The sequence below is a fragment of the Sander vitreus genome, chromosome 19, assembly GCF_031162955.1.
Source record: "Sander vitreus isolate 19-12246 chromosome 19, sanVit1, whole genome shotgun sequence".
NCBI lineage: Eukaryota > Metazoa > Chordata > Actinopteri > Perciformes > Percidae > Sander > Sander vitreus.
In genome coordinates, this window is record NC_135873.1 from 6,364,846 (window position 1) to 6,390,601 (window position 25,756).

Consider the following 25,756-nt stretch of genomic DNA (forward strand, 5'->3'; position numbering starts at 1 on the left):
AAAATGTCATTTATGAATATGGATTCGTGTCAAAATGACATATAAACATCTTTTCCTATTCTAGTTTGCCTGGAAACACTTCCAACACGCTTGCGTGTCGCGTGAAAAATAGGCGTCGGTCCTATTTCTAGCAGGCACGCATTTTCTGAGACGTGCGTGTCACGCAGGCAGTGTGTAAGCTCTAACCTGTTAACATGGGAGCTGAAATAAAAACGAACACGCCACACAGCCAGTGTGCAGCCGGCCTAAATCCCAGTCGGGGGATATCCACGCTGCATCTTCCGTGCACTTGTGTGGAGACTAAAATCATTTATTTTGCCTTGTAATCACAGATGTTCACGAGTTGTGCAAGAACATTGAATCCCGTTACTACATGGTCAAAGCATGTTGAGTTCTCATCATGCTTTTCATTGTTCATTGTTCACTTTTTAAGTCTAGCATGTGATCTCAGCCGCCTGCCCCTGGTCTCTTCCATAGACATTCAATCCAATAACCTTATTTCCAGATGAGCGCGTCGAAGGCCAAGCGAGCCCATTAAACAAGTGCTCGGCCTCTTCTTGTCTTTTCATCCTCTCTCCTGCTTTTCGTCCTCAGGCCAGCCGCATACATCACACATCTCGTGTTTGGTGCTGTTATTGAACATTCCTGGGACGCCCGGGAGCAAAGAGCGTCTCCTTTTCTGGAAGTTTTTAGATTGCACTTGGTGGGCCTCCACACGTTTTGCTCTAGTTGTCCCCCCTTTTTTGAGCTGTGGTCTAAGCAGGGGATTACTGGTACTCATTAAGGTGGTTTAGAAGGGTAAGGGATACCCTGTTGTAGTGGAAATGACTAAGTTCAAAAAGGTCAAAGACAAAGCACTCCATATCTCCTATTGAATCAAAGATAGGGAAGTAGAAGGCGTTTTTTCTGTTTAGGGTAGATGCAATGCAAACTTGAATGTGCCCTGTGGAGTTTTTTGTAAACAAAAAAGGTTCTTGTTTACACTCATTGTTTCTCTCAAACAAAAAGGGTGATGTACTCTGCAGTTGCCTGAGGTGCTCCAGCCCCACCTGTATTGTCCATAACCCATTTGCTTCTCACAATTAGAAAATTGCGACAGACAGACAATACAGTTCAGGGTGGATCAGGTTTAGTTGAGACATGTCAAACGTCTGAAGCCTGGACACATGTAGCTTAGTGTGCGTGTGGTTTTTCAAGAATATGTTTTGACTGGAAATGGGACTCTGTCTTTGTGTAGGTGGCTGTTGAGAAATATGAATGCATGTCGTTTAAAAAAAGTTTTGACTCATCCACTAATTACGCGCTTTTGAGTAGCACTACTTGTAGTGTTTGCTTATTGATGCCAATATGAAAACACGACAGCAAATAGGAAAACACAACAACAAATATGAAAACACGACAGCAAATAGGAAAACATGACAGCAAATATGAAAACACTTAAAGAAATTTTAAAACACAACAGCATTAACTTCTACCGGAAAAGGTAGGGCCTATCTAGCAGGGGACGGACCCTCCTGATTGGACAGACGGACTGTCTGTCTTTTAACAGGAAGGAGAGGTGAAAAACACAAAAACGCGCCTACTTTTAACAGAGAGACAGTCCTGCTAGATAGGCCCTACCTTTTCCGGTAGAAGTTAATGCCGTTGTGTTTTATGATTTGCTGTCATGTTTTCCTATTTGCTGTCGTGTTTTCATATTTGTTGTTGTGTTTTCATATTTGCTGTCATGTTTTCCTATTTGCTGTCGTGTTTTCATATTTGTTGTTGTGTTTTCATATTTGCTGTCGTGTTTTCCTATTTGCTGTCGTGTTTTCATATTTGGCGTTGTGTTTTCCTATTTGCCGTTGGGTTTTATGATTTGCTGTTGTGTTTTTCTATTTGCTGTTGTGATTTGCACGTCAGGGCCACCGTATACACATTATTCTGACATGCCTTAGGCCACCTTGGGGAGTTAAGCTTTGGATATACTCGCGTGTGACACCCTGCGTGGGTAGATGGCGCGCACGTGCGCTACGAGCATGCACAGAGCGGTTTATATTCCCATGAAGCTGTTTTTTTTATTTATTTTTTTAGCTTTGACAAAATGATCCCTCATGTTTTTCCACACTCTCCAGCAAAATGCCTCTACTTTTCCCAGTGTGGTGTCTCTCTTTGACCACATATTTAAGGCTGTTTGACTCTCTGTGGTCTGTACATGAATAATCACACAGATGTTTGTACAACCTGCTCTGCCAGTCTTTCCCAACTGAACTGAAAGTGCAGTGCGCACGACCACGTGCTGCGACAGCCGTGGTGATGTAATTTCATGGCTCGCGCACCTTGCGCCAGGAACACCGCGGCTACCATAATCCTAGCTTCAGAAAGCTCACCTGCCAGCATTGCAGTTCAAACTACAGAAACCCTGGCAAAAATGGTTTCTTTTAGCAAACATATCAAGATGGAGAAAACCCTTGTTTGATTTTCGCATAGAGACGTTTGCTGTCAGAATTTTTACCCTGCTGCTGGCCAACTTTATTAAAGCCATCTTGAGCTTTGTCTTGTGTCACTCCGTTGCGTAACAAACAAAGTGAAAGAGGTCAGTTTTTAAATGTACGCTCATGACACGTCTGTTTTAACAGCTTGTGCAAACTGAGAGTAACGTACAAACAACTTTCTGTATCTTGTTTCTTCCTCTTCAACTAACTATCTCTCTCTCTCTCTCTCTCTCTCTCATAACTCTCTACACTAGCTGGTGGCATTTGTAGGTGGCTGATCATATTTGTGTCTTATTAATGGCTGCTGATGTGCTGAAATGGTAGACTCTCCAGAAGCTTTATTTACTTGCCTTTAATACTGACCCCGTCAGCTTGACTTATGACACTGCCATATGGGCGTTAGTTGCAGGGGATACGTCTGGTACACATTGACATCACATTCCTCTCCCTCCCCCCACTTTCACACCATTTGGAGCATTTAATTGGTGTATTGAATTTAATGTTATTAGGATTTTTATCTTTATTTACAAGACACACCTGACGTATGACTTTTACGTAATCACAAGACTGGTCAGACATGTGAGTTGCCCCAGAGCAAAGCTTGTAACTAATTAATGGCGGCTGAGGGCATCAATACAGCGCAGGAATTTATAAGAATGGCATTCATATCTCACTTATCCATATGGTAAATGCATGCATCATACATGCAGGAAAGCTGATATGAGTTTGGCATAGTGACAGTGGATCTAATGAACTGCTGACATGGCTGACACACAGCGTTTCTCAAAATCAAGGAAGGATCCTTCAAAGCCTGAATTTCGAGCATGGTACGTCATCGAAGTCCGTCGAAGGACTGTTCCAATGTCGAGGGTCCTCCAAATTCCACCAAGGACTGAGTCCTTCGTTCGGAGAATTTCCAAGGATGCATATATTTCTTTTTCATGTCAACATTCCAGAGTTGAATCAAAAACTATTTTTTGAAACCTTTTTATTCACGAAAATGAATCACGAACCACAGTGGTGAACACAGAGGCCCTTATGTACGTACATTTGCAAATGTAGCGTTATGAGCGCCATGGCCAACCTGCAGAAAGTGCACGCTGTGATACTTCAGCTTACGTCGTATTTACCAAACCTGCAGTTCATCGGGTAATCAGCGCCTTTCTCCGCCCACTATACCGTAAATTGCGCTATAGTAAAGCGTTAAGTACTTGTGCTATGATACCGCTGAGTGCAGACTGCGATATTCCCACTGCTGATGCTATGACTGTTTGAAATTACTCTGATGCCAATATCTGTAATGTAGTGAGGAGTTTAACTGCTGGAATGGAATGTGAACGCTGAGTCGGAGATTCAGTGTCATCTTTGATTTCTTCCAGTAGCCTAACTGTTTAGCTGTTTTAACGCTTAATGAGGTTTTTGCCACGGGCGGTTTTTGTACATACCGTGGAATACATAATTAGGCGCACTTAGTACACAGTACGCTTCCCCTCCCATCTCTTTATGGGAAACTCCCACTTTCCCCTTGACCCTCCCGTGAATGCATATGCATGACACGGAAAAGCGCAATTTGCCATTTTCAGTTTCCGCGACAGGCAGTATGCGCTTTTACCTCATGCGGCATGTTTGTACATACCTCGCCATGCTTTTACACGCACGTTGCGCTCTCCAACATATTTATATCAAAGTGATTTTTCGGATTAAATGAGTTAGTCTTATTATACAGCACTCTGGAGTTATTGGAAATGTTTTGATCACATCAGCTGTGCAGGTGAGTTGATGACATGGCGCTGTGTTAAAAATAGCCTAAAGCTGCCTACACACGATCCGAGGTAAAACTGCTGTGCGCTGGCTGTTCCATTGATTTCCTATGGGGAGAGCGGTGCCGCCCAACTAGGCGCAGCGCTACCCTTGGTACAATTATTTCAACCTTGACCTTGTTGTCGCTGACCTTTTTAAGGCCCAACCAATTCCAGGACGTTCCTGCGCTGCGCTTTGCCTCTCTGTTCTACACCCTACCTCACGGTTTTGCCCCGGATCACGTGTAAGCGGCTTAACGTTACATGTGAAGTTTGCGTTCATAGTAGCTAACAATCTATCCATGGAAACAAATATTTTTCAGCAGATATCTTGTTTACAACACGTTTAAGTTAGCAAAGCAGTTTTGTGTTTGTGTGTGTAATATTTATTTAGTTTGGAAAACGATCTCTAGTGTTACAAAGCTACCGTTAGCGTTAGTTTAGTTTAAGTTGGCTGGCTGACTAACATTAACGTTAGCTAAACAGGGACAAGAAATCGTCTCTGTTGCTTGAAGTTTACGGATGTATACTAGCCAAATCTGTCCATGGAAAGAAAAATCAGCAAATATTTTAGTTACAACACGATTGAGCTAGCTAAGCAGTTTTGTGTTTATATGTGCAATATTTATTTAGTTTGGGAAATCCTACAAAGCTAACGTTAGCTTAAGTTGGCCTGATGACTCAGCAGGGACTAGAACTCCTACCTGTTGTTTTGTTATTTTTATGAGCAAATTGCCCCCCACAATATGAATATAGTTTATTACCTTTATTTTGTTGGTAACCTTTGTATGTATAATCGCAATATTACAGTGATGACGCCTCGGTCCTGACCGCATCAATGACAAAGCGCACCCTAGCCTGTAATATTTCCTAATTGACCTATTGGTTATTACCGCTGAGACATTACCGTATGTTAATGGAGAACTACACTAGAAATATCGTTTTTCGATATTCTGTTTGGCTGTCACTAAAAAATTCACACATTTTACAAGTATGATGAAGTCTGTCTGGCATCTGGTGTCACAATCAGAAGAGAATGTGTTTCCCAGGATGTTTAAAGGCGAAATTGGTTTGAAGCTTGCCCTGCAAGCTAATGCTCGCTAATATTTCTTGAAAGCCAGCGTACCTACCCTGAGGAAGCTGCAGTAAATCTATTTTAAATGTTACTTGGTGACAGGAAATATGTTTTAGGTACCTTTCGGTCGTATGCGACATAGAGTTGAATTTAACAGGTTCTTGACGCATTGTAATCAGTTTGTTTTCAAACTAACGAAAAAGCATTTTCATATGATCACCGTGTTAGGCCCTACATGTGGGTGACACAGTTTTGAGCAACTTATCACTCAGCATCTGATGTGGCTCTTTCATCGCGATCTAATTGATTTGACAAGGCAACCTCCTGGCTAAACTTGACCTAATTAAGCCTCCTCCACAGAAGAGACAAACTGTTTGACCCCAGCCGTCTACTAGCAGCTTGTCTGAGAGTATCTGAGAGTCACTGACACTGTCAGAAGGCTGAAATACGAAGAGGTGAAACTCTTCTGTGTATAAGCGAGCTCACTCTCATCTGTTTTAGCATGTGGAGTGTTTACTGACACGTTCTCTAGACTGCTTCTGCATTACTTCATCCGTGTCTCTCGTTGAGTCTGCCGCCACCTGTACTGCCATTCAGCACCATTTTAGACACTCAAGAGCAGTGACGGACTGGCCGTCTGGAATTTGGGCAAATGCCAGAAGGGCCGCCCCCCTATCGACCCCTATGGGCCACTACTGATAATTTGTCTTTGGTTAATTTTGATAAGTTAATTTATGCATGCAGCCACCAATATTCAAGATTGTACTGCGGCGAGGTGCGAGTTACTTATTATTACTTATAAGTAACTTACGAGTTACTTACAAAAATAGGGCCGGTGTGTTGCAAATGCCAGGGCCGTTTTTTGATCCCAGTCCGTCACTGCTCAAGAGTGTGCATGAATAGGCACTGTATGTGCGTGCACATGTCTTTGACATGCCGTCTGAGAGAGAGACAGATAGACAGACAGACAGACAGACAGACAGACAGACAATGTGTGTCTGTGTGAGAGCAGGACATAGCTGAGGATACGGAGACATCTTGAGCAGTTTGTAGGTAAGAACAGGCCACTTCGGCCCTCTTGGCTCCCCCAGAGTTGCATATCAAGCCCATCATATCCATGGCCTTTGTAGTTTTTAGCAAACGTTACTCAAACTGGAGTAGATATTGCATTTGTTGGGAACTATTTACAGCTGTGGATTAATACACATTTGTTGCAGTACAGAGTATTTGGGATTAAGTAGGACAATGTATGCAAGATTGACTCAAAATAAACTAAATCAAATCCTTACTGAAGGAACATGTCACCCAGTGCAACGGTTTGGCTCATTGATGTGTTTTTATTGGAGGCCTATGGCACAGAAAAATACTTAGAAATTAATTATTCTGGAGTTTTTATGGACCTAATACAGTCCTGTCGTACTCCTGATCTAAGTTGAATAAGAGCACATATGGAAATTTAGACTACAAAAAACAAATGTTACTCCCATACTGTCAATTCAAATTACCACATCAAACCTGCATAAGAACATGTTAATCTGACTTGTATGTAAATATGTCGATCTCTAACAATATAAACACAGCACACACCCAGAATGCAGTGGGGTTAGCACGCTATGTCAGCTATATAAACATGTTGTCCATGTGTCTCAAGGAATCAGGTTCAAGGAAGTCCCCAAAAAGTCACTGTAAACACATCAGACACACTCCTCACTATCTGCTTCTCCTGTCAACAGCTTTCTTTGAAAATGAAGGCAGAACCTTCTTAATGACATGCATACAGTATATTGTGCATTTAATCTTTTTTTTTTTAAGTGTTGGGATTCACTTTAAAGGCAGCAGCTGACAGCTAAACACTTTTGTTATCAGGCTCTTTTGAACCAAACCTGAAGCCCTCTGTGACAGCTTGCACGCATTTGTGAGTTATGGCAAAGTGAATTACTGTACGGCTGCTTTCCTGCTTGTGTTTGCCTGCTGTGTGTGTGTACTTAACATCTGCTTGTGTGTGTGTGTGTGTGTGTGTGTGTGTGTGTGTGTGTTTGAGCAAGGGAGACCTCTGCCATTGTTGCGCTTTTATATCCTGACAACTGGGAGCCTGATGTGTTAAAAATAACCCAGTGCTTTCCAATTTTGTCATCTTTTGGGACTACTTCTCCCGGCTGTTTTGATTTTGCATGCGTCCCCCTGGAATGCTCGGGGTCACCGATGGCCACTTCCTGTCGCATGGTTCCTCATTGTAGTGCTTGCAATTCTCCCTTAACATACTCAAACACACTTAAAAATAGGACACCTGGGAAGGAAAGGCTTGTGCTGTCATATTTCTGAATTGCACACTAGGTGGCCTAGCCTAAATACTGTCAGTGAATGACAGCATTTTTTTTTCTTTCTTTTATCTTAGAATTATCTTTTCCTTTATGAGCTTCACACGAAGTTGGTTCTTGAAGGGTTCTGCACACATGAAGAACAGATTTAGGCCACCAGTAAAGAAAGAAATGACAATACAAAAAAGATCAACAACACCAAAGAAAGTTGTTTGTAACCAATTCTGATGTCTCTGCAAAACAAAGTTAAAGTTGGATTTACAATCGGATATGCAGCCAGCCGTTATGTGTGTGTGTGTGTGTGTGTGTGTGTAAAACACAAGTAAAGTGTTTGAGTTGTGTGCCTGTTTAAATAACCAAACAGCCAAATAGATAAGCACTGAAAAGCTAAGCAAATGCATGTAACTTGTTCTCAAGCATCAGGTTGACAAACACTGCTAAAACAAGGCGTATCTGAGAAAGAGACTTGTTGTGTTCATAATCTTTCACGTCACTGTTAGATCCACATTTTCATCTAGTGTGGTTAGCTTAAAGAGGCAAGTTAAAGGTTAAGTGTTTGTGGTTGTTTTGTGCCTCAATGTTTCACTATTTTTGTAGTGCACAGTGTTTAGAGGAAGTATGGTATGTGCGCTTATACACCAGCAAGTTTGGTAGAGGTCAATGTGGTCAAACCAGGAAGTGGCTGGTGATTTTGTAATTGCAGCAGCTTCGTCAAAACACAAGTTAAATATTTAGTTCAGTGCCACACACATCATGTTGACAGGGTGAGATTTTAAAGCCACTGTGGTTCCATCCAGCCTAACCAACCTATTGTATCCCATTACACAAAAACAAGTGATCACTGTGTTATCCAACCTCTGCACTGTATCGATGTGAGGCTCTGTCCAGGTGCAGCCCTATGCCAACGCTGGTTTCCTTATTTGACATGGACATACTCCCCAGTGTCCTCTCCTCCAAACTTAGCCTGGGCACACGTCCAATCATATGTCTCCTTTTGCATCTTCTGCAGATTGCAAAGTGGCAACTCTATAACTAACATGTCAAGTCTTGTTTCAGTAAACAGATCCTACATCAAAACCCACAGAAAGTTCCACATGGTCGCCTCTACACTATACTGTACATTCTTATGGCTAAACTTTTTTAATTTTTTTTTTTTTACATGCATCCATGTGGGGGTTGTCAATCGGTTGTCTAGATGACAATGTATGTTTATTTTAAAATAACCACAAGTAGATTAAGTGTTCATAAACCGCATAATGGCCAAAAAAAGGCCCACAAAGTAACAGACTATGCAAAATCTTTCTTTTCCGACAGTATGTGACAAATTCTAAAAAGTTAGACTATTTGTTTCTTTATAATAGGCATACATAAATCACAATCATACTAGGCTAAATGTAGGCTACCATCTGGGCCTGAACGGCGGCAGGAAAAAGATGCAGAGATGTAAGACACCGTGTCTCTACCTTACGATGATTTCGGTACACCAAACGTAGATTTGCGCTCTGGAGTTCGGCTGATAAACTCTGTCATGAGACCATGATTATCAGATCATCCAAAATGTCTTTGTGGACGTGAAGCAGTGCCATGTGTGAAAGTCTACTCTGAGTGATAGTGCTACGGAGCCAGGTTTTCAGGCAGCAAAGAGCTGAGACCTTTCGGAGCCAGCCGTAGACATTGGTAAACAGAGGCACAAGTGGATGAGCTGTTCCACCTCGGTGAAAAGCCCTCTTGTTTGGGGATGTAGAGCTGATACAATAATTACTAAAATCATCCCTCTCTTCATCCCACACCCCAAACATGACATAGAAAATGTTGTGGGTTCCTGCGTTCACATGGTCTGTGTGAGCCAAGACCTCCCCCCTGGTCGGAACAGCGACAGCCCAGCAGGCAGCCCGTTATCCTGCCGCCGCGCGGACACCCCGTCTCCGTGGACCGCACAACTTAAAGGAATAATCCACAAACCGGGTGTCCTAAATCTCCCGCATCCAGGTCTTGCTTCAATTCCCGGCATGTATCATGCCCCTATGTACCCATTATCCGCGTTGAGTGGACAGCACCCTGCGTTTGGATACACCGGTTCACACAACTAACACAGACCTACCCAGAGCACCTAAAGGCAGCTGCCATTGCAGGATCCACGCCGGTATCATGATGCCACGACTACCAGATTACAGCAGTGAAAATGAAATAAAATGATTTTATGGGCCGAAAATATCCAGACTTTAAAACACAAGAGAAATAGTACATACATATTGTATTTCCTGACCAGATTTAATTTTCCAAACACAGGCACACATCTGTCACTCAAGAACCGTTTTCCGTTATCAGTGTTTAATGAGCTCTGAAGAACCGCTGAGGTGTTGTAAACTCATTGAACACACAGACTGTCAAATAAAACTGCAGTTCATTTTTGACTTATAGTGAGTAAATCTACTGAAATGGCCACCATCTTGGTGGAGTGTGATGTGTAAGATGAGAAAGCAGAGGTTATGTCATGTATGTCATGATTGTAAAAACAAATGTGGCTATCTGTACATCTTTGCCAAGCATAAACCAGTACAGAAGGCATTAATAAATTGTTGGGGAGAGTCATGCCTCTTTTCCCAATCATTTTGGAGGGTCATAGAAAAATGTATTGCTGGCGAAGGGAGGGTCAAGTCTATTTTGAGTAAAGATCCCAAAACTCCAGTCCCTTAGCATAAAGACTGAAACAGGTAAACAGCTAGCCTGGATCTGTTTTAAAGGTTAGAAAAACAACAACCAATAACTCATTTTTTTAAACTTTTGCTTTTGTACGGGTTAAAGAACCAAGATATAATGTATTAATAAGTGAGCTTTAGAAGTGCTGGTAGACATTTTTGTAACGTATAGCTAGAGCCACGCTTTACCCCTTTACCTGTTTACCCCTGTTTCTAGTCTTTATGCTAAGCTAAGGTAACCAGCACTAGCTTCATATTTACCATACAGACACAAGGTTTCTATGAATCTTCTCATTTAACTCTCGGCAAGAAAGTGAAAAGTGTATTTCCTCAAAATGTCACTTTTTGAATGTAAACTTTTAAACTGACGCGTTGACGGCATGAGATTGTTTGTACATTTTCTGCATTTTTCTTTTTGAGCATTCAGAAAATGTATGGAGCATTTGTAGTATTTTGATTTCTTTGAGTTTGTGCAGTTGTATTTTGTGCATCCAAAAGTGTTTTGACACTACAACGCGATTTTGATTGTCCCTTGGTTTGCATTTCTAGTGGCTTTTCTATTGTCCAGATAGCTCCTCTGATTGAGAAAAACTGCTAATTGCCAAAGCCTGATCCATGTGTTTGGGTGTGTGTTGCTATCTAATTGTTATTTGGGTGTTGTGTCTCCCTCTGCTACTTTATGGCTTTGTGTTTGTCCTGAAACTGTTGCCAAACAGGGATCATCATTATTTGTTGGGCTTGGACAAGGCCTTGGCACTACTTGGATTGACATTAAACAAGCGGTTATAGGTTTAAGAAATAGTTTCTGTCATGTTGTATGCAGTTTATGGACTGATGTATGTAAGATTGTGACCTACATTTTTTTTAAATGAGATTTCTTGTGTATCTGGTATACGTGTATTTGTGTATGACCCACTGTCTTTGTGGCTGTTCAATCTGTCTGTGTGTGTGTTTTGTGGCTCCATTGAGACGGTTTGGCACCTGGCCAGCTCAAACTGTCCATGGCTTGGAACGCTTAAAGTAATGGGCTCATTTCCCCAGTGGGACTGAAGGGGGACTGAATAAAAACAAGAGGGGGATGCCTTGGGATGCTGCAGGAATGACGACAGCACAAGAGTGTCCAGCAGCAGCACTGAGTGGACTTCTGATGTGAAAAGATGCTTTATATTTTGTTGTCAGCATTTGAGATAGTAGCGATAACAGCCACAACTGGAATCACCTTAATCAGATGCACAAAAACACTGTCTTTACAAATTAAATATTCGAAGAGTTAAGCTCAAATGACTGAGGGAAGTGCAGGCCCTGACAGTGTAGACAGTAGACACTTGATTTGGAGCTACAGTTTCAGAGGAGTATGACTGCCAGGATTGGTGATTTAAAACTCATCTGTCCTTATTTTAAAACACACAAGGAAGTGGCATGCTTTTTAATAAATGTCTGGAGGGCAGGTGTCTGGAGGGCAGGTGGAGCAAGGTTAGCACAAATTGCCTGTAAGAATTACACAGAGGAGGAAAACGAGTCATCCACTATTCTCCTTTGAAAACAAGTTATTTGTGTTTGTGTGTGTGTTAATATTCTTTAAGATGTTTCTTTCTGCTTCTGCTGTTTTATAACCTGTCAAATCACTCTTAAAGCTGCATCTCAAAGTGACTCTGACATTCAAGACACCTAGCATTTAATGTCATTAAAACTCATTTTTATTATTGATTCATTTGCAGATTGTTTTTTTTTTTAATTAATTGATTTATAGTTTTGCATTTTGTCTGTAAAACAGCAGAAAACTGTGAAAATTTGCCCATCACATTTCTTTGTATTCATGCTACAATATATGTGCAAAACACAACCTCATGAAACTATAATGGTTGCATAATTATCCTTTGCTCTTTTAAGTTGGCTGGTACCATCTCAGATGCAGCTATATGTAGTTTATATACAGCTATAACTTAAAGCGACACAACAACGGGGAAGTGCTATAATTGCTTTTCTGTTTGTTCCTGACACAATAATTGGACATGTAATCATTGTGTAAACTTCTTTGGGCTGCTTGTTAGGCGTCACCTGATCCTTTACCTCTGACCTAAACCTTTTTGTCCCCTGTAGACCCCTGTGTCATAGTGATGCCGCCATGCATGGGCGAGGACGACCGCTTCAGTCTGGAGGCGCTGCGGCACATCCACAAACAGCTGGATGACGACAATGACGGGGGAATAGAGGTCAACGAGAGTGTGGAGGTGAGCTTTGTGAATTTACATTTTGGATTTGCAGTGTTAAGGTGACACTCAGGTTCAGCGTGCCGCCTGAAGACTTATGACAAAAGTCACCGTTAACCTTGGCACCCGGGTTGTAAACAAACGGGGGTCAGGGGATTCAGGACATCCTGGAGGGGCAAAACCTATGCAAATGTCATAATTATTAATTATATTTACTGTTTAAGGTATGGACAACATGTAACAAAATGTCGCTTAACACTGCCCAAGACAATTGTGATTGGTTTAAAGAAATGTCAATATACCAGAGCAATGTTTTTCTCCCATCCCAGAATGCTGTGTGGACTAGCCAGACCCTCCTCCGCAGCGCTGTGGAGGAAGGTCTGGCAATGTGAGACTAATCAGGCTGTGATTGTCATATTTGGGATATTTGACCACAATCACAGGCTACCAGTATTCATAAAATGTTTGATATCTGTTTATTTGGATTTTTAATTTCTATGCACATTCAAATATATACATGTAGGGCTGCAACTAACGATTATTTTCATAGTCGATTAATCTGTTGATTTTTTTCTTGATTATTCCATTAGTTGTTTGGTCTATAAAATGTCAGAAAATGGTGAAAAATATGAATCAGCGTTTACCAAAAGCCCAAGATGACGTCCTCAAATGTCTTGTTTTGTCCACAACTCAAAGATATTCAGTTTACTGTCACAGAGGAGAGAAGAACATATTCACATTTAAGAAGCTGGAATCAAAGAATTTTTACTTTTGTCTTAAAAAATTACTCAGACCGACTAATCGATTATCAAAATACTTGGCGATTAATTTAAGAGTTGACAACTAATCGATTAATCGATTTAATCTTTGCAGCTCTATATACATGATCATATGACAATCCTGTCCTTTGCAATGCATAAAACTAATATGAGACAAAGGCCTTCATTTGAGATTTTGTGCTTTTCATATAAACCTAAAGCACTTAAAGACCCATACAATTGTTGTAAAATCTTTGCTCGTGGTGTGTGTGTGTGTGTGTGTGTGTGTGTGTGTGTGTGTGTGTGTAGGGACGGTGTGGAGAGACGATGGACAGGTTTCTGTGAGTGACTAGAGGGATAGAACTGATATCTGAGAGCACTCTGACCTGCCGTGGCCTCTGCATTTCTTGATCAATTAACGACCTCTTACGTTAAAAAGAAACCCCTCGGGACCATGTTCTGTGTGTGTGGCTGTGTGTGTGTGTGGCTGTGTGTGTGGCTATGTTGGCAGGAGTCAATTTTAACTGGCTGAGAAGTGCTGGCGTTTGAAACATTTATACCCTACAGGCCTTCTTTGGCCCCTCAGTAAAGAGCTGGCCGCTGTATGAGTCGTGTCTAAAGACCCCTGAGGGCTGCAGTGTTAGAACTAGGCCCCAGCCCACATGAGTGTGATCTGCATATGTGCATATATCACTAATGCCTGTATGTAATGTACTGTATAGGAGTGTGTTACACATTGCCCCCTACTCTGTTTTCACCCTTTGTCTTTATATGGGTTTCTTTCCAGCAGTTGTTTTTGGCCGCCGCTCATTACTGAGGATTTCAAGGCTTCTTTTTTGGGCTCCGGCGGCAGACGGAGCAGGGTTTCATAACATGATGGATGCTCCTTTCACCAAATTAGTGGCTGTCTATCAGACATTTTGTGTGACCGGGAGCGTGGCACTGAAACAAGTGGATTTTCACTGTCAGGTTAATTGATATTAAGTGAAAGGTGTTACTGGTTTAAGTCTCACACGTTTGGAGAAGCTGTATACAGGGCTGTCTGGGTGGTGATAAAGTTGCATGAAGGGCAGCCATTTAACTTGTCACTTCACAATTGACTTAAAATTTAAATAATTCTCAAATTCACAATCTTTATGCAGCTTTAAATCAAATAAATACCATCTGAAATTATGTTCAAGGCTTTCTGGCCTAAATAATGTCAATTGAATTTCCTTAAAAATGTCAGAAGGTCAGGTTTAGTTTAACTGGAGTTTGATCCCTCACTCCTTCTGTCCACATGCCGAAATGTCCACGAGCAAGCTCAAAATGTGTTTGCATATGGGGCAAAACAAATGGACCCATTTACTGTCCGTTTCATTACAATGCCTGTCTTTTCCTGGCAGCGATGACTTGAAAGCAGTGACACAGTTTTATGAGGAAGTGGCCCCTCTGCCACCTGGTTGAAACCCCACACTCAGCCAACAAAGATCTCACTGGCACTTCTTGCCTTTCCCTTCTCCTATTCTGCCCCCTCACACCTTTATCCCAACATTTGAGAGTATGACTAAGATGAGAGGATGCACATATTTGTAATGTTATAGCCGTGGTCGGTATATTCAGTACATTTCAGAGATTCTTATGCTGATGGTAAAGATGACAGGAGTTCAGTGGTGCTATATGGTGACAATGACACATGTTGACAGCATGTTAAAGTGCTACTTCTGCTACTTGGGCGGAGTGATATGCTTGCAGCACCTGAGAAGCCCCGAGCAGAGAGTAGCAATGCTTCGCCTTTCTGAGAATATAGTTCCCAGTTGATATACGGTTAGAAGATGGCTGTGTCTCATGTGACCTTGTTATTTGTACACGCTATGACTATACAAATCACAACATTTAATAGGAACATGTTGGCGTTATTTTGTCACTTACTCAGAGCAGTACAGCGTTACAACACGCACGGAGATGAGAAGGGTATGTATGGACTTATCTAACTCTGGGGGTTACTGTGACTAATCTAAAGTCCCAATAAGTTGGCGTGTTCCTTTAAGCAGTAAAGGAAATGACATATACCGGTAAATATTTTGCACAAAATATAAGACTTTAAAGTCCGATTTGATGGAGGGTGAAAAAGAACAACACATTGGCATGTTGTGCTAACGCAACCCCCTTAGTTGAAGTCTTAACTGGAAGATTTGATTTGCCATAGAGAAGCCTATTTCAGCTAACATGAGCAGTTTGTTTTTGCGATGTAATTTTGAAATACAGCTTACCCTAACCAAATAGAAAGTGGCCTTATCAGTGAGTTACCTGGTAGCACTGAAGTGTAAAATTTGTTTTACCATTAAAAGTCCTCTGTAACTTAACAACAGTCAGTGTTGCCAAGTAACAGGGAAATGAACCCTCACAGACATATTAATACCCATGTTTCACAGTTTATATCTTCACACACAAATAAAACATACACACAGATCATTTAGAGGTTGCTAAGTCATTGTTACGAGGTGCACTGGTCACCACAGCATCTACCTGTAGCATGTAACCACGGTTCTCAATCATATACATTTGTACACTGACTTTGATTGCTATTAACAACTTCACCATTGGGTCGTGTGGTTAGTTGTAATGGAACACCCACACAAAAAGAGTACCCATTAACGCATACTTAAACATATTAACACTCTGCAGTGGTAAGGCTAAAAGGTACCTCAGTTCTCTATACAACTACTGTATTCACTGATATGTCACGTCACAGAGTTATCAGTCAGGACAATGCACAAAAAAGGCTTTGGCTGCTTTTGAAGTTGATATTTGGAGTGTCGTGGCAGAACACAAATAGCTCTCTAGTGAAGCAAACGACAATAGATTTTTGTGAGAATCAGTCAAGGTTGATTTTATTTTATTATCAGCATTGCCATACACTCTCATGATTATATACGATATTTGAAGTTGTGTGAAATAAAGTGTATTTATAATCTGTGCCCAGAAGTTTCCCAGACAAAGATTTTGGGCCGTGTCTCAGATCAAAACTGTCAAATCTTTCTCTTCTGCCTGTCTGCATTAGCCTAAATAAATACAACCCAGAAGCTTGGACCTCTTGGCGACATGTATTTATAGTCTCAAAATGAATCACTTTTTGAGCATCTGTAACTTGACTACCGTGGAAGAATTTAATTGGGAATCAAATACAGCTGTAATCCTGTTGAACATAATCCTGCCTCTGATTAATCTATGAGACTAGGCGTCGCCTTGGGTTTTGATTGACGTCCGAAGGTCTGTTGCTGAGCATAGTCACTGGGGACAGCAGGTGCACGTCCTCTCCTCGGGGTGCCTGGGCTGCGTGCTGCCCGTCTGCCAAGGAGGCGCTCAGCTGGATTGCGTTCCATCACTTTGAAATTGCAAGAACCCAACCCATGTCACAACAGGGGGCGATGGCACTGCATCTCTGTGGTGTGTGTACTTTATTAGTTCTTGACAGGCCATGCATAACAACTTAATGGAAAATTAGGCTTGCATGCAAGTTCTACATCTGTTCGAGCCTACTGTATATATAACTTGTGTTTAGTCGGGTATGAACAGAAGAAACTTGAGGAGGCTAATTAGATCAGAATTAATTCAATATAATTAGAATTAATAGAAAGGAGGTTCAAGATGAGGTTTGTTGACTTGTCTGGGAATGTTTGAGAGAGAATGGGACAAAGAACTTGTGCATTAAAGGGTCGATTCAATCAAGTTACACAAAAAATACATTTATTTTTTTCTAAAGGCCCTGACACACCACCACGGAGATGGTCGGCTGTTGGTGGACTTGTTGGTCCAAGTTGGGCAGTCGGTGAACGTCTGTCGCCCTAGTTCTTGATGTGTGTCCCACACACTAGTTGACCCTAATCGGCTTTTTTGTTGAATTAATTGTTGAATTGGCGTTGGAACTGAAAGTGTTACAGCTTTTTGTAATTTAGACCTTCTAAAGTGAAAAAATATAGACATTGATTGATTTTTTTTTATTTATCTTGAATAAACGGTATGTTGTAACAGAAAAAAAAGGAAACTAAACAAAAACACAAAGATAGAAACACAAACCGACAAATCAGCTTCCACCAAAGAAAAATAAAAAAAGATAAGGAGCAGGCGAAAGTATAATGCTTATATAGTCCTGCCCCTACTTCACAATATCATATTATTACAGATAAATCAAATAGATAAGATATGGATATACAGCATACAAAATTGTAGGTCATACAACACTTAACACTTACAAGAATACAACAACATACAACCATACACTTAGATTTTACAATTTAAATTCCTATATTCAGGGTATAATATTATGACTCTGTTAATATCTGTACGTCTCTCACACATCTGCCTCTCTGAGAAGAACTTCCTAAAATCAGGAGTTGATTTTGTGTCACAAAGTCCCTGAAACAGGTAGTTTTAAAATGTCTAAAAACAGAACACGTTATGCAAAGACACCCACTTAGATCTTGGGCAAAGTAACTAAGGCTTCACTGAAAACCAGGAAAAGCACGAGGAAGATCTTATCATACGAGTGATGGCTTCACAATTGAGTCTGCCCAGCTGTCATGTGTGATAAATCAGTTGTGCTCCAAGTAGTTCACACGTTTCATGAATCATAACACAGCATACTTTTTGTCCCAAATTTATAACAGATTGATAATAATCAATCTAATAACCAACTGCCTGCAGTTTCACATGTTTTGATTAATGTTGAGGTGTGCTGTTGAGTAAAAGAAAATAATTTCCTGTTCATGATGGATGTAATAACTTTCAGTAAATTAGATGAGTAGATTTGGACTGATGCAGTAGATATCAGGGGTGAATAGAGTCACATTCAACTGTTGGAGAGAGCAGAGGCTCATGGGAAGAGTCTTGAACTCAGCCAGCTCCCTGCAATCTGGAATCTGATTGAAACAAATATGTCTTTGTTTGCTGCTGTGTGTGTCTGACCATGTGTCATACACTGTCTGTGCTAGGCCTCTGTCTGTATAATATATGTGTACGTATTATTGTCTTTTCAGGACTGACTGTTGGTCCTGACTATTGTCACTCTGTCTCTATCATACAAAGTGTAAACACAATCTTTCTTGCAGGAATTTCTTCTCCTTTGACATTTCAGTAGGCAACACACCATGGCCGTAATTATCACAGCTATCACACTATCTAAACTCTTAGCCACAGAGGCCACAAGGCTCCCAGACAAAGACCTATCTTTCCGTGTGCGGCTCACCACATATTTAATGACTCCATAAAGCATCACAAAGCTGCCTTTGAGCATATGCAAAGCTGCTTTGCCAGTCTGCCCGCAAAGTTTTATAATAAGATGGCAGCACTTGAACTAATTACATTCACTTTGAATACTCTAAGTATTATTTTTTTTAGGTAAAGTAATCTGTATTTAACAAGTGCAAATAGTGTACTTGGATCATTTTGACCTTATCTGTTACACAGTATGTCTTTAATTAAGTCATCAGTTGTTGGATTTCAAACAAGGAAACCTGTGGAGAAGTAATAATTAACACATATCTGCACTAAAATATTTACCACATTTACCCCAGTTAACTTGAGATGAGATGACAAATGTTCTACTACCTGAGAATAAAATGAAGACATTGAAATAATTCACAAATATACATAGACAAAACTTAAGGTTTCTTTAATGGTCATAAAGAGACATTTTTTATTCATCAAGCCTTCTCTATTCTTGTTCATTCATCAAGCCTTCTCTATTCTTGTTCATTCATCAAGCCTTTTCTATTCTTGTTCATGTGCTCTGGCAAAGTTTGCATCTTTGCCAGCAGGACTCATAAAGTACAGTGAGCATTAAAGGCTTTGCAAGACATTTGTTTGGACTAGTATTGCACACATTGTGGTCCCTCCAGTGACTCAGCAGTTGGTTCCTTTAGTTGGTTCCTGGCTTTACGTCAGTGAGAAAACTCATTTGCATTTGTATTGAGTAAAAAGAAGGAGAAAACACTGCAAAGTTTTCAGGCCTCTCAGAGTATTTTGTCGACCACTGATGTAGTAAAAGAGCTTTTCAGACCCTAAAAAACCTTTTGACGTGGGTGAACACAGGGTACAACTAAAGAGTTGCTATAGGATTATTTTAGGTCAGTCAGTCTACCACTATGTTCCAAACTAAAATATCTAAACAACTATTGTATGGATTGCCATGACACTTAGTGAACACATTCATGTCCCCCTGATGAATTTGGTGATCTCTTAACTTTTCACTCATCAGGACGCAATTTCAATTTCACCAATACTTTGCTTTGACAAAATACCTGCTTGTGTGAATTGGTAAATGTTAGCATGCTAAACTAAACTGGTGAACATGGCACCTACTTAACATCAGCATGTTGGCGTTGTCAAGCAGCGCTGTGCCTAAGTACAGTACAGTTTTGAGAGAAATAAAAAAAAAACTACAGATATTTTTGTTCACAAAACTGTCACCAACACGCAATTGTCTCCCACCCAAAGAAACAATTTGATATAGGGATTCAAAAGGTTTTGTTGTGGACCCAGGTTCCGTATGAATTGCCTCGTACCTACAGTATATGTTCTCATGATTGGCTATGAAAGGGCACATAGGGTTTAATGTGTGCTTGTGAAGGTTAAATTGGACTGCTGATAAAAGACACTTTACATCTCCGGTTGGCACTCCCTTATGCCACAACCTGGACATTCCGATACAGCCAAATGCAGGAAGAGGTCTCGTGGCATGGACACATCCAGGCATGAATTATACTGACATTGAACTAGCACATACATTTTCACCCTTTTACAATGTCCAGTAATCATTTTTGATGTAATATATGCCACATTTTGTGTTCACAAAGCATTGGTTGCACAGTTTTTTTCCTTCCCATCTCTTGAACATGTGTTGAGAATGTGAGTGCATGTGCCAGAAGTGAAATTTACAGAGGACGTTTTCAAACACTTCTTGATCACAGCGAGATTTGTTTTTTAGTGCTCCAAACATTGGTTGCCTCTCAACTCCAGACTGCCATTATGTATTCAATGTCATACTCACAGCTCTCCTTTCAGACTGTCTGTACACATAACATTGATGTGTGAACGTACTGGTGGATTTAAAAAAAATGACATGTATGTCATGATGAATGCAGTTGTCCACGATGTATCTTCAAATGCTTTTAGGATTATTTCAAAGGGATTTGGTCTAGTCAAGCATTTATGATAACGTCTGTCTCAGCGCAGGCACATGACATTTTTAAAGCTGTGTTGGAATCTGGGTGTGCTGATCTATCAAGTCAGATGTGAAACTCATTGATCTGTAACTATTGTGATTCACGATGATGTGAAATGTCAAAACGCCCTTAGCTGCAGCTACAACAGTCACTTTTACATGATTTACTGTAGTCTTTCTATGTTGCTGATGAGTTTTCTCCTCTAACAGCTCTGAGTTTGTAGCACCTTTTTGTTTGCTGCAGAGTCTGACATGAACACTGTACTGCCTGTACATGCTAGCGCTACATATAGCACATTCAGCTCCCCACTGATCACAACTAAGGTTGAAAACACAGGAACTTTTAACTCCTCTGTATATTTACACTTTTACTTAGGCATCTTAACTAGTGATTCTACCAGCTAAGCTCTTCTCTATGTGTCCCTTAGCAACATTAAATGTATGTATTTTATTTATATTAGATTTTTACAAGCAACTTCAGCATAGTTTATCTACCAGTAGTCCATGGAATAAACAAACTGATTTGGGTAGGTTTAATGTAGGTATTAAGACATTTTTAGGAATTTCGTTTCGTAATAATTTAGGCTTTCAAAAGAGCATATGTTCAGATAAAAGGAGGTAAATTTAAGGAAAAGTTTAACATTTTTGGGAATAGGCTTGTTTGCTTTACTTGTTAATTTAAGGGGTACTTGTAGAGGTAATAGCTTCTTTTATTTAATCACAGAAACACACTTGAATGTGAAGGCAGGACATATAAGGTTGTACTGACAGTAATACTATGAGAGCTGAATGTAACGTTGGTGTCTCTCCTAAAGCAGTTAAATCTACACCTAAAGCTTACACATACACGTTCCTTCCCTTGTTGTTAATGCTGCTGCTGTTCTGGTAATTCTTTGGTGGGTTTGATTGCTATGGCTTTCTCTGTATGGGCAATTAGTTCTGAACTACCAAAGGAGGACAGCCGGAAACGCACACACATTCACACACAGGTGGAAGTGGTGCCTCCGTCATAGGTCTCTTTCTCTTTTCAAAGTCCCTAAAAGGAAGAAAGGAGAGTGAAAAAGAATGTGTGTGTGTGAGCGATCCAAAGCCAGACTTTTAGGCAAAGCTTATCCTCTACAGCTCTCTGTCAAAACCACACATGGACATACACAGATGAGTGCAGCAGTCTGCATCTCCCCCAGAGTTCTTAGGATAAAACACTCATTTTAAAATGCTGCAAACCAACAAAGTTGGGATGTTTCTATAAAGCCTAAAAAATTCAATCCCATCTCTCTTTATTTTCTAGTTTATAATAGAAGACATGAAGCAGCAGCAAACCAACAAACACAGCAACCTGCATCGTGAAGACCAGCACATCACTGTGGAGGAGCTGTGGAAGGGCTGGAAGACCTCTGAAGGTAAAGCAAGAGAAGTAGAATAGACTTTACTGTCATTACACAAGCTTGTGTACAACAGAATTTTCTGTGCCGTACCTGAATATAAAAGTACAAAGTAATAAATACACAAATAAATACTCTAACATACATTCATGCACAGTCATCCCAGTCAATAAATATATGAACAAGCCTGTTAAAAGCATGTAAACAGTATTGCACAGGATGTATTATTGCACATATAGTTCATGACACCATGGTGGGGAAATGTTTGATTTTGTTCAGTTCAATGATGGCTTTTGGATAAAAACTGTCCAAATGTATCTGCCCCACGGTCGCTAACACAAATGCCTCTACATTTTCTGTCCTACATACAAGATGATACAAGAGAAAATAAAAAAATAAAAATTTAAAAAAATAACAAACATACATAAAATATAAACTAAATTTCCAGTACCCCAATTACAAGTTTTGTTTGTTGGGAGAATCATTTATTCACAGCAGTCCCATCTTACCTTCCCCAGGCTGCATAAAGAGCAAGGGACACATATTACTACATAAATATACCAGAGGACATGACAGGTGTGGTTAAATAAGTAATCAGCAGCAGGTAAGCTATCCTCTTGATGTGGTGGTTTCATAAGCCATCTTCCTTGACGATCCCTTTGGCAGGACCCTTGTCAGCACCGAAAGTGACTTTTTACCAATTCTCTAAAAACTCAAGTGAACTTTTGCTTCAAGGGCTGCAGGAGAATGTCAACAATGATGTACACTCATGGTCATATTGCTCCACAGAATTTAACAGAATAATTTAGTGATATAAAAGTATAAGTAAGCAGAGGGTCATTTAGGGTTAAGGGCTTATTTATTCAAGGGAATCATCTGTGATTCTGAGTAAATGATAATTCAGTTACTGTTGTTTATTATAATTATTAGAAAGCTTGTGGCAAGTGCTTTTCATTTTATTTTTACTCAAACAAACTTTCCCTGTAAATGGCACAATGAAGCTTGTAGATTTAATTATATTATTGCAATTAATACATCTTCAAAAAGTTGTTTCCCCCATGTTCCTCTCCTTCTCCTGTTTGAATTTCAGATGGGGACAGCATTTGACCCAGAGTCCTCTTCTTCTTTTTTTAACACATCTGTGGTTTATCTTTAAACACTCCTCAAACACAGTACTTTAGGTACTTTTTAAGATTTTACACCAAAAAACATACGCTTGTGAAATTAATAAGCATCGTGATACAGTAGGTTAAACCAGTGGTCAGGATTACCAAAGAGTTATTCCCCTCTACATGTCTCAGATGGTTTCATTTGAATAACTGTTCAAAGAGGTAAAACTTGACAAGACCCCTAGGTTGGGAACCAATGGATACAACTGCCTAATGGTATATAAAGTAGTTAAAACTAGCTTCACCTTGACCAGATACAACAGCAACATTCTGCTTAAGCAATGATTCATTTGTTAACCTACCTAATGACAACAAATATAATGTATCAGTCACAGGGACTTTTATTGGTACTTTTACTGAAGTAAAGGACCTTATTATTGACACTATTTATTCTTAACCGTCTGTACTCTGTGAGTTGCTCTTGATAAACGCATCAGCAAAGTGCTTGACATCAAAGTAATGATGTTAATCATTTCCCTTTTCTGTCTCCTGATTCAGTCCACAACTGGACCGTGGATCACACAGTGCAGTGGCTGAAGGAGTCGGTGGAGCTGCCTCAGTATGAAAAGCACTTCCGGGACTTCCGGGTCACGGGGAACACTTTACCTCGGTTCGTACCGCTTACCTCACACAATTCCCTCTTCTCACTTCTCAGTTTGTACCTCCTCGATTCCTTTCCTCGCCTCCTCTCTTCGCGTCTTAGTCCCTCCTGCCTGAGATGTGAGCGGAGCAGGCAAAGGAAGAGACCTGAGGAGAGAGGAGTCAAGGCTACAGGCATTTAACGAAATGAGACATCCGTGCTTAGGAGCCGTCATTTTAAAGCAATGTCAATTAAATATGATGTCTGGCACAGCTGATGGTTTGTATACTCCAGCTGTGTGTGACGCCTCTTTTATCAACACGGGTGCCAAAATAACATCCGCAATGGCTATACGCAAAGGAGCTATGAGCGAGGATGCACCCTCGCTCATAGCTCCTCTCTCCTCGAGATGCATTTATGGAATTGAGACATCCTTCAAGATGGCGCCCGGAGATTGATTGTCCGGGTCACAGGCAGGAGGACGGAGGAAAAGAGGAGGCACAAAATAGAGACATTAGAAGAGCCTAATGTCTTACTCACTTCATCGCTTACAGGAACAGTGCATTCCTGTACTCCTTCAGTGACGCTGATAATAAGATAACTATTCATTATAATTGTTCTGCATTTTAATGACAGATGTTACAAGTCCTTCATGTCATTTCTTTGCCTCTAAATGAGATGTTTTGCTTCACTGTTGGTGAGCAGTGAAGTGTGTTTATGAGCAGCAACACTATTATGATCTCTGTTACAATACCCAAAGGCACCTTCAGTTTTCATTACTCTGTTTAATGCTGCCCACTGCTGGTCATAAAAGGCAACACACGGGGAAAAAGACTAGATTGTTCACCTCATTGTCTTCGTTCCTCTATTGTTGTATTAGAAAAGGTTGCTTACTGCTTGTAGACATTTTATTTTCAAGGCCAGATCACTTGTCGTCACATTGCAATCTGTAAATGTTTTTTGTTTTTTTCCCAGAGTGATGTGCTTGACTTTTCCTGCCCGCTGTATAGTTAATCCAAATGTCTTAGTTTAGTATTTCAAAGCTTGTAGGATATACCCAAAATTCCTAGTGAAGATGAAATTGTTAACAAAGTAATCTCAGTGCCGACATCACAGAAAAAACTCAGACGTTGGTGGGGCACTTGTGGAATGTGACCCGCTGCAAACTGCATGTACGGCATGAGTAGACAGAGGGATGGGCGGCCGGGTTATTGAGGGGTTTCATGTTACGCCACAGGGCCCATTGGCGCTGACTCATGAAGTGATGTCAGAGCAAGGGGGTACAGTTTCCACAGATGCCATGTTGTCTGAGTCTTTAAGATGGTGGTGGTGGTGAGACAACGTCAATGAAAACACTTCACTTACTGTTCACCACACACAGTGAACAGCAGTAAAGAATTTAGTCTTATATAACTCATTCAATCACGGATCCTTTTATTGAGCTGACCATACTATTGCAGTTCCAAAAGTGTTTGCTCTTTAACCACCCTTCCAATTTCAGCAGCAGAGGACACTTTTTCTGTGTTCAAATTCTTTTAGTGTCAAAACAGACTGGCATAAGGTCTTTTTTAGCTGCATTTTCTACAAATCAGATCACTCGCATTGTTAATACCCTAATAAATTGGAACATTTTCAGTAGGCTTAGTAAATGCTCCCCTAAAACTGCAAAACTTTAATCATCATATACATACTGATGCATTGGTATTACTGATATGAGTTCCTATAATGTTTTATTCAGTCTGCAACCTTTAACACCATCCACAATGTTTATCATTACATAAGGTTACAACCCTGCGCTAAAGTTAAAAGAAATTCTGTCACAACACATAAAAAAATGCTAAGGAGTTACAGACAAATCTAATGCACACTATACACTAAATCGTTCAAATCTGACTGTGTAGGAAGTCACTCAATATTCAATGCAGATTTTTCTTTTTCTCCATATTTCAGAATAGCGGCAAATGAACCGTCGTTTATGTCGATGCAGCTGAAGATATTAGACCAGCGGCATAAACAAAAACTAAACCTAAAGGCACTAGATGCAGTGCTTTTTGGCCCTCCTCTCCGTAAGTATGCAACGTATTTCAA

General features: G+C 40.5%; 1 protein-coding gene across 2 annotated transcripts in view; it reads left to right on the forward strand.

The window, feature by feature from the left end:
- The window catches only part of stim2b (stromal interaction molecule 2b), a 47,804-nt gene that overhangs the window by 14,583 nt on the left and 7,465 nt on the right, over positions 1 to 25,756 (forward strand). For both annotated transcript variants that reach the window (XM_078275820.1, XM_078275821.1), the window contains exons 2-5: positions 12,466 to 12,596; positions 21,826 to 21,937; positions 23,587 to 23,698; positions 25,619 to 25,734. In XM_078275820.1, the coding sequence (XP_078131946.1) occupies positions 12,466 to 12,596; positions 21,826 to 21,937; positions 23,587 to 23,698; positions 25,619 to 25,734 (471 nt within the window). The remainder of the gene's footprint in view (positions 1 to 12,465; positions 12,597 to 21,825; positions 21,938 to 23,586; positions 23,699 to 25,618; positions 25,735 to 25,756) is intronic.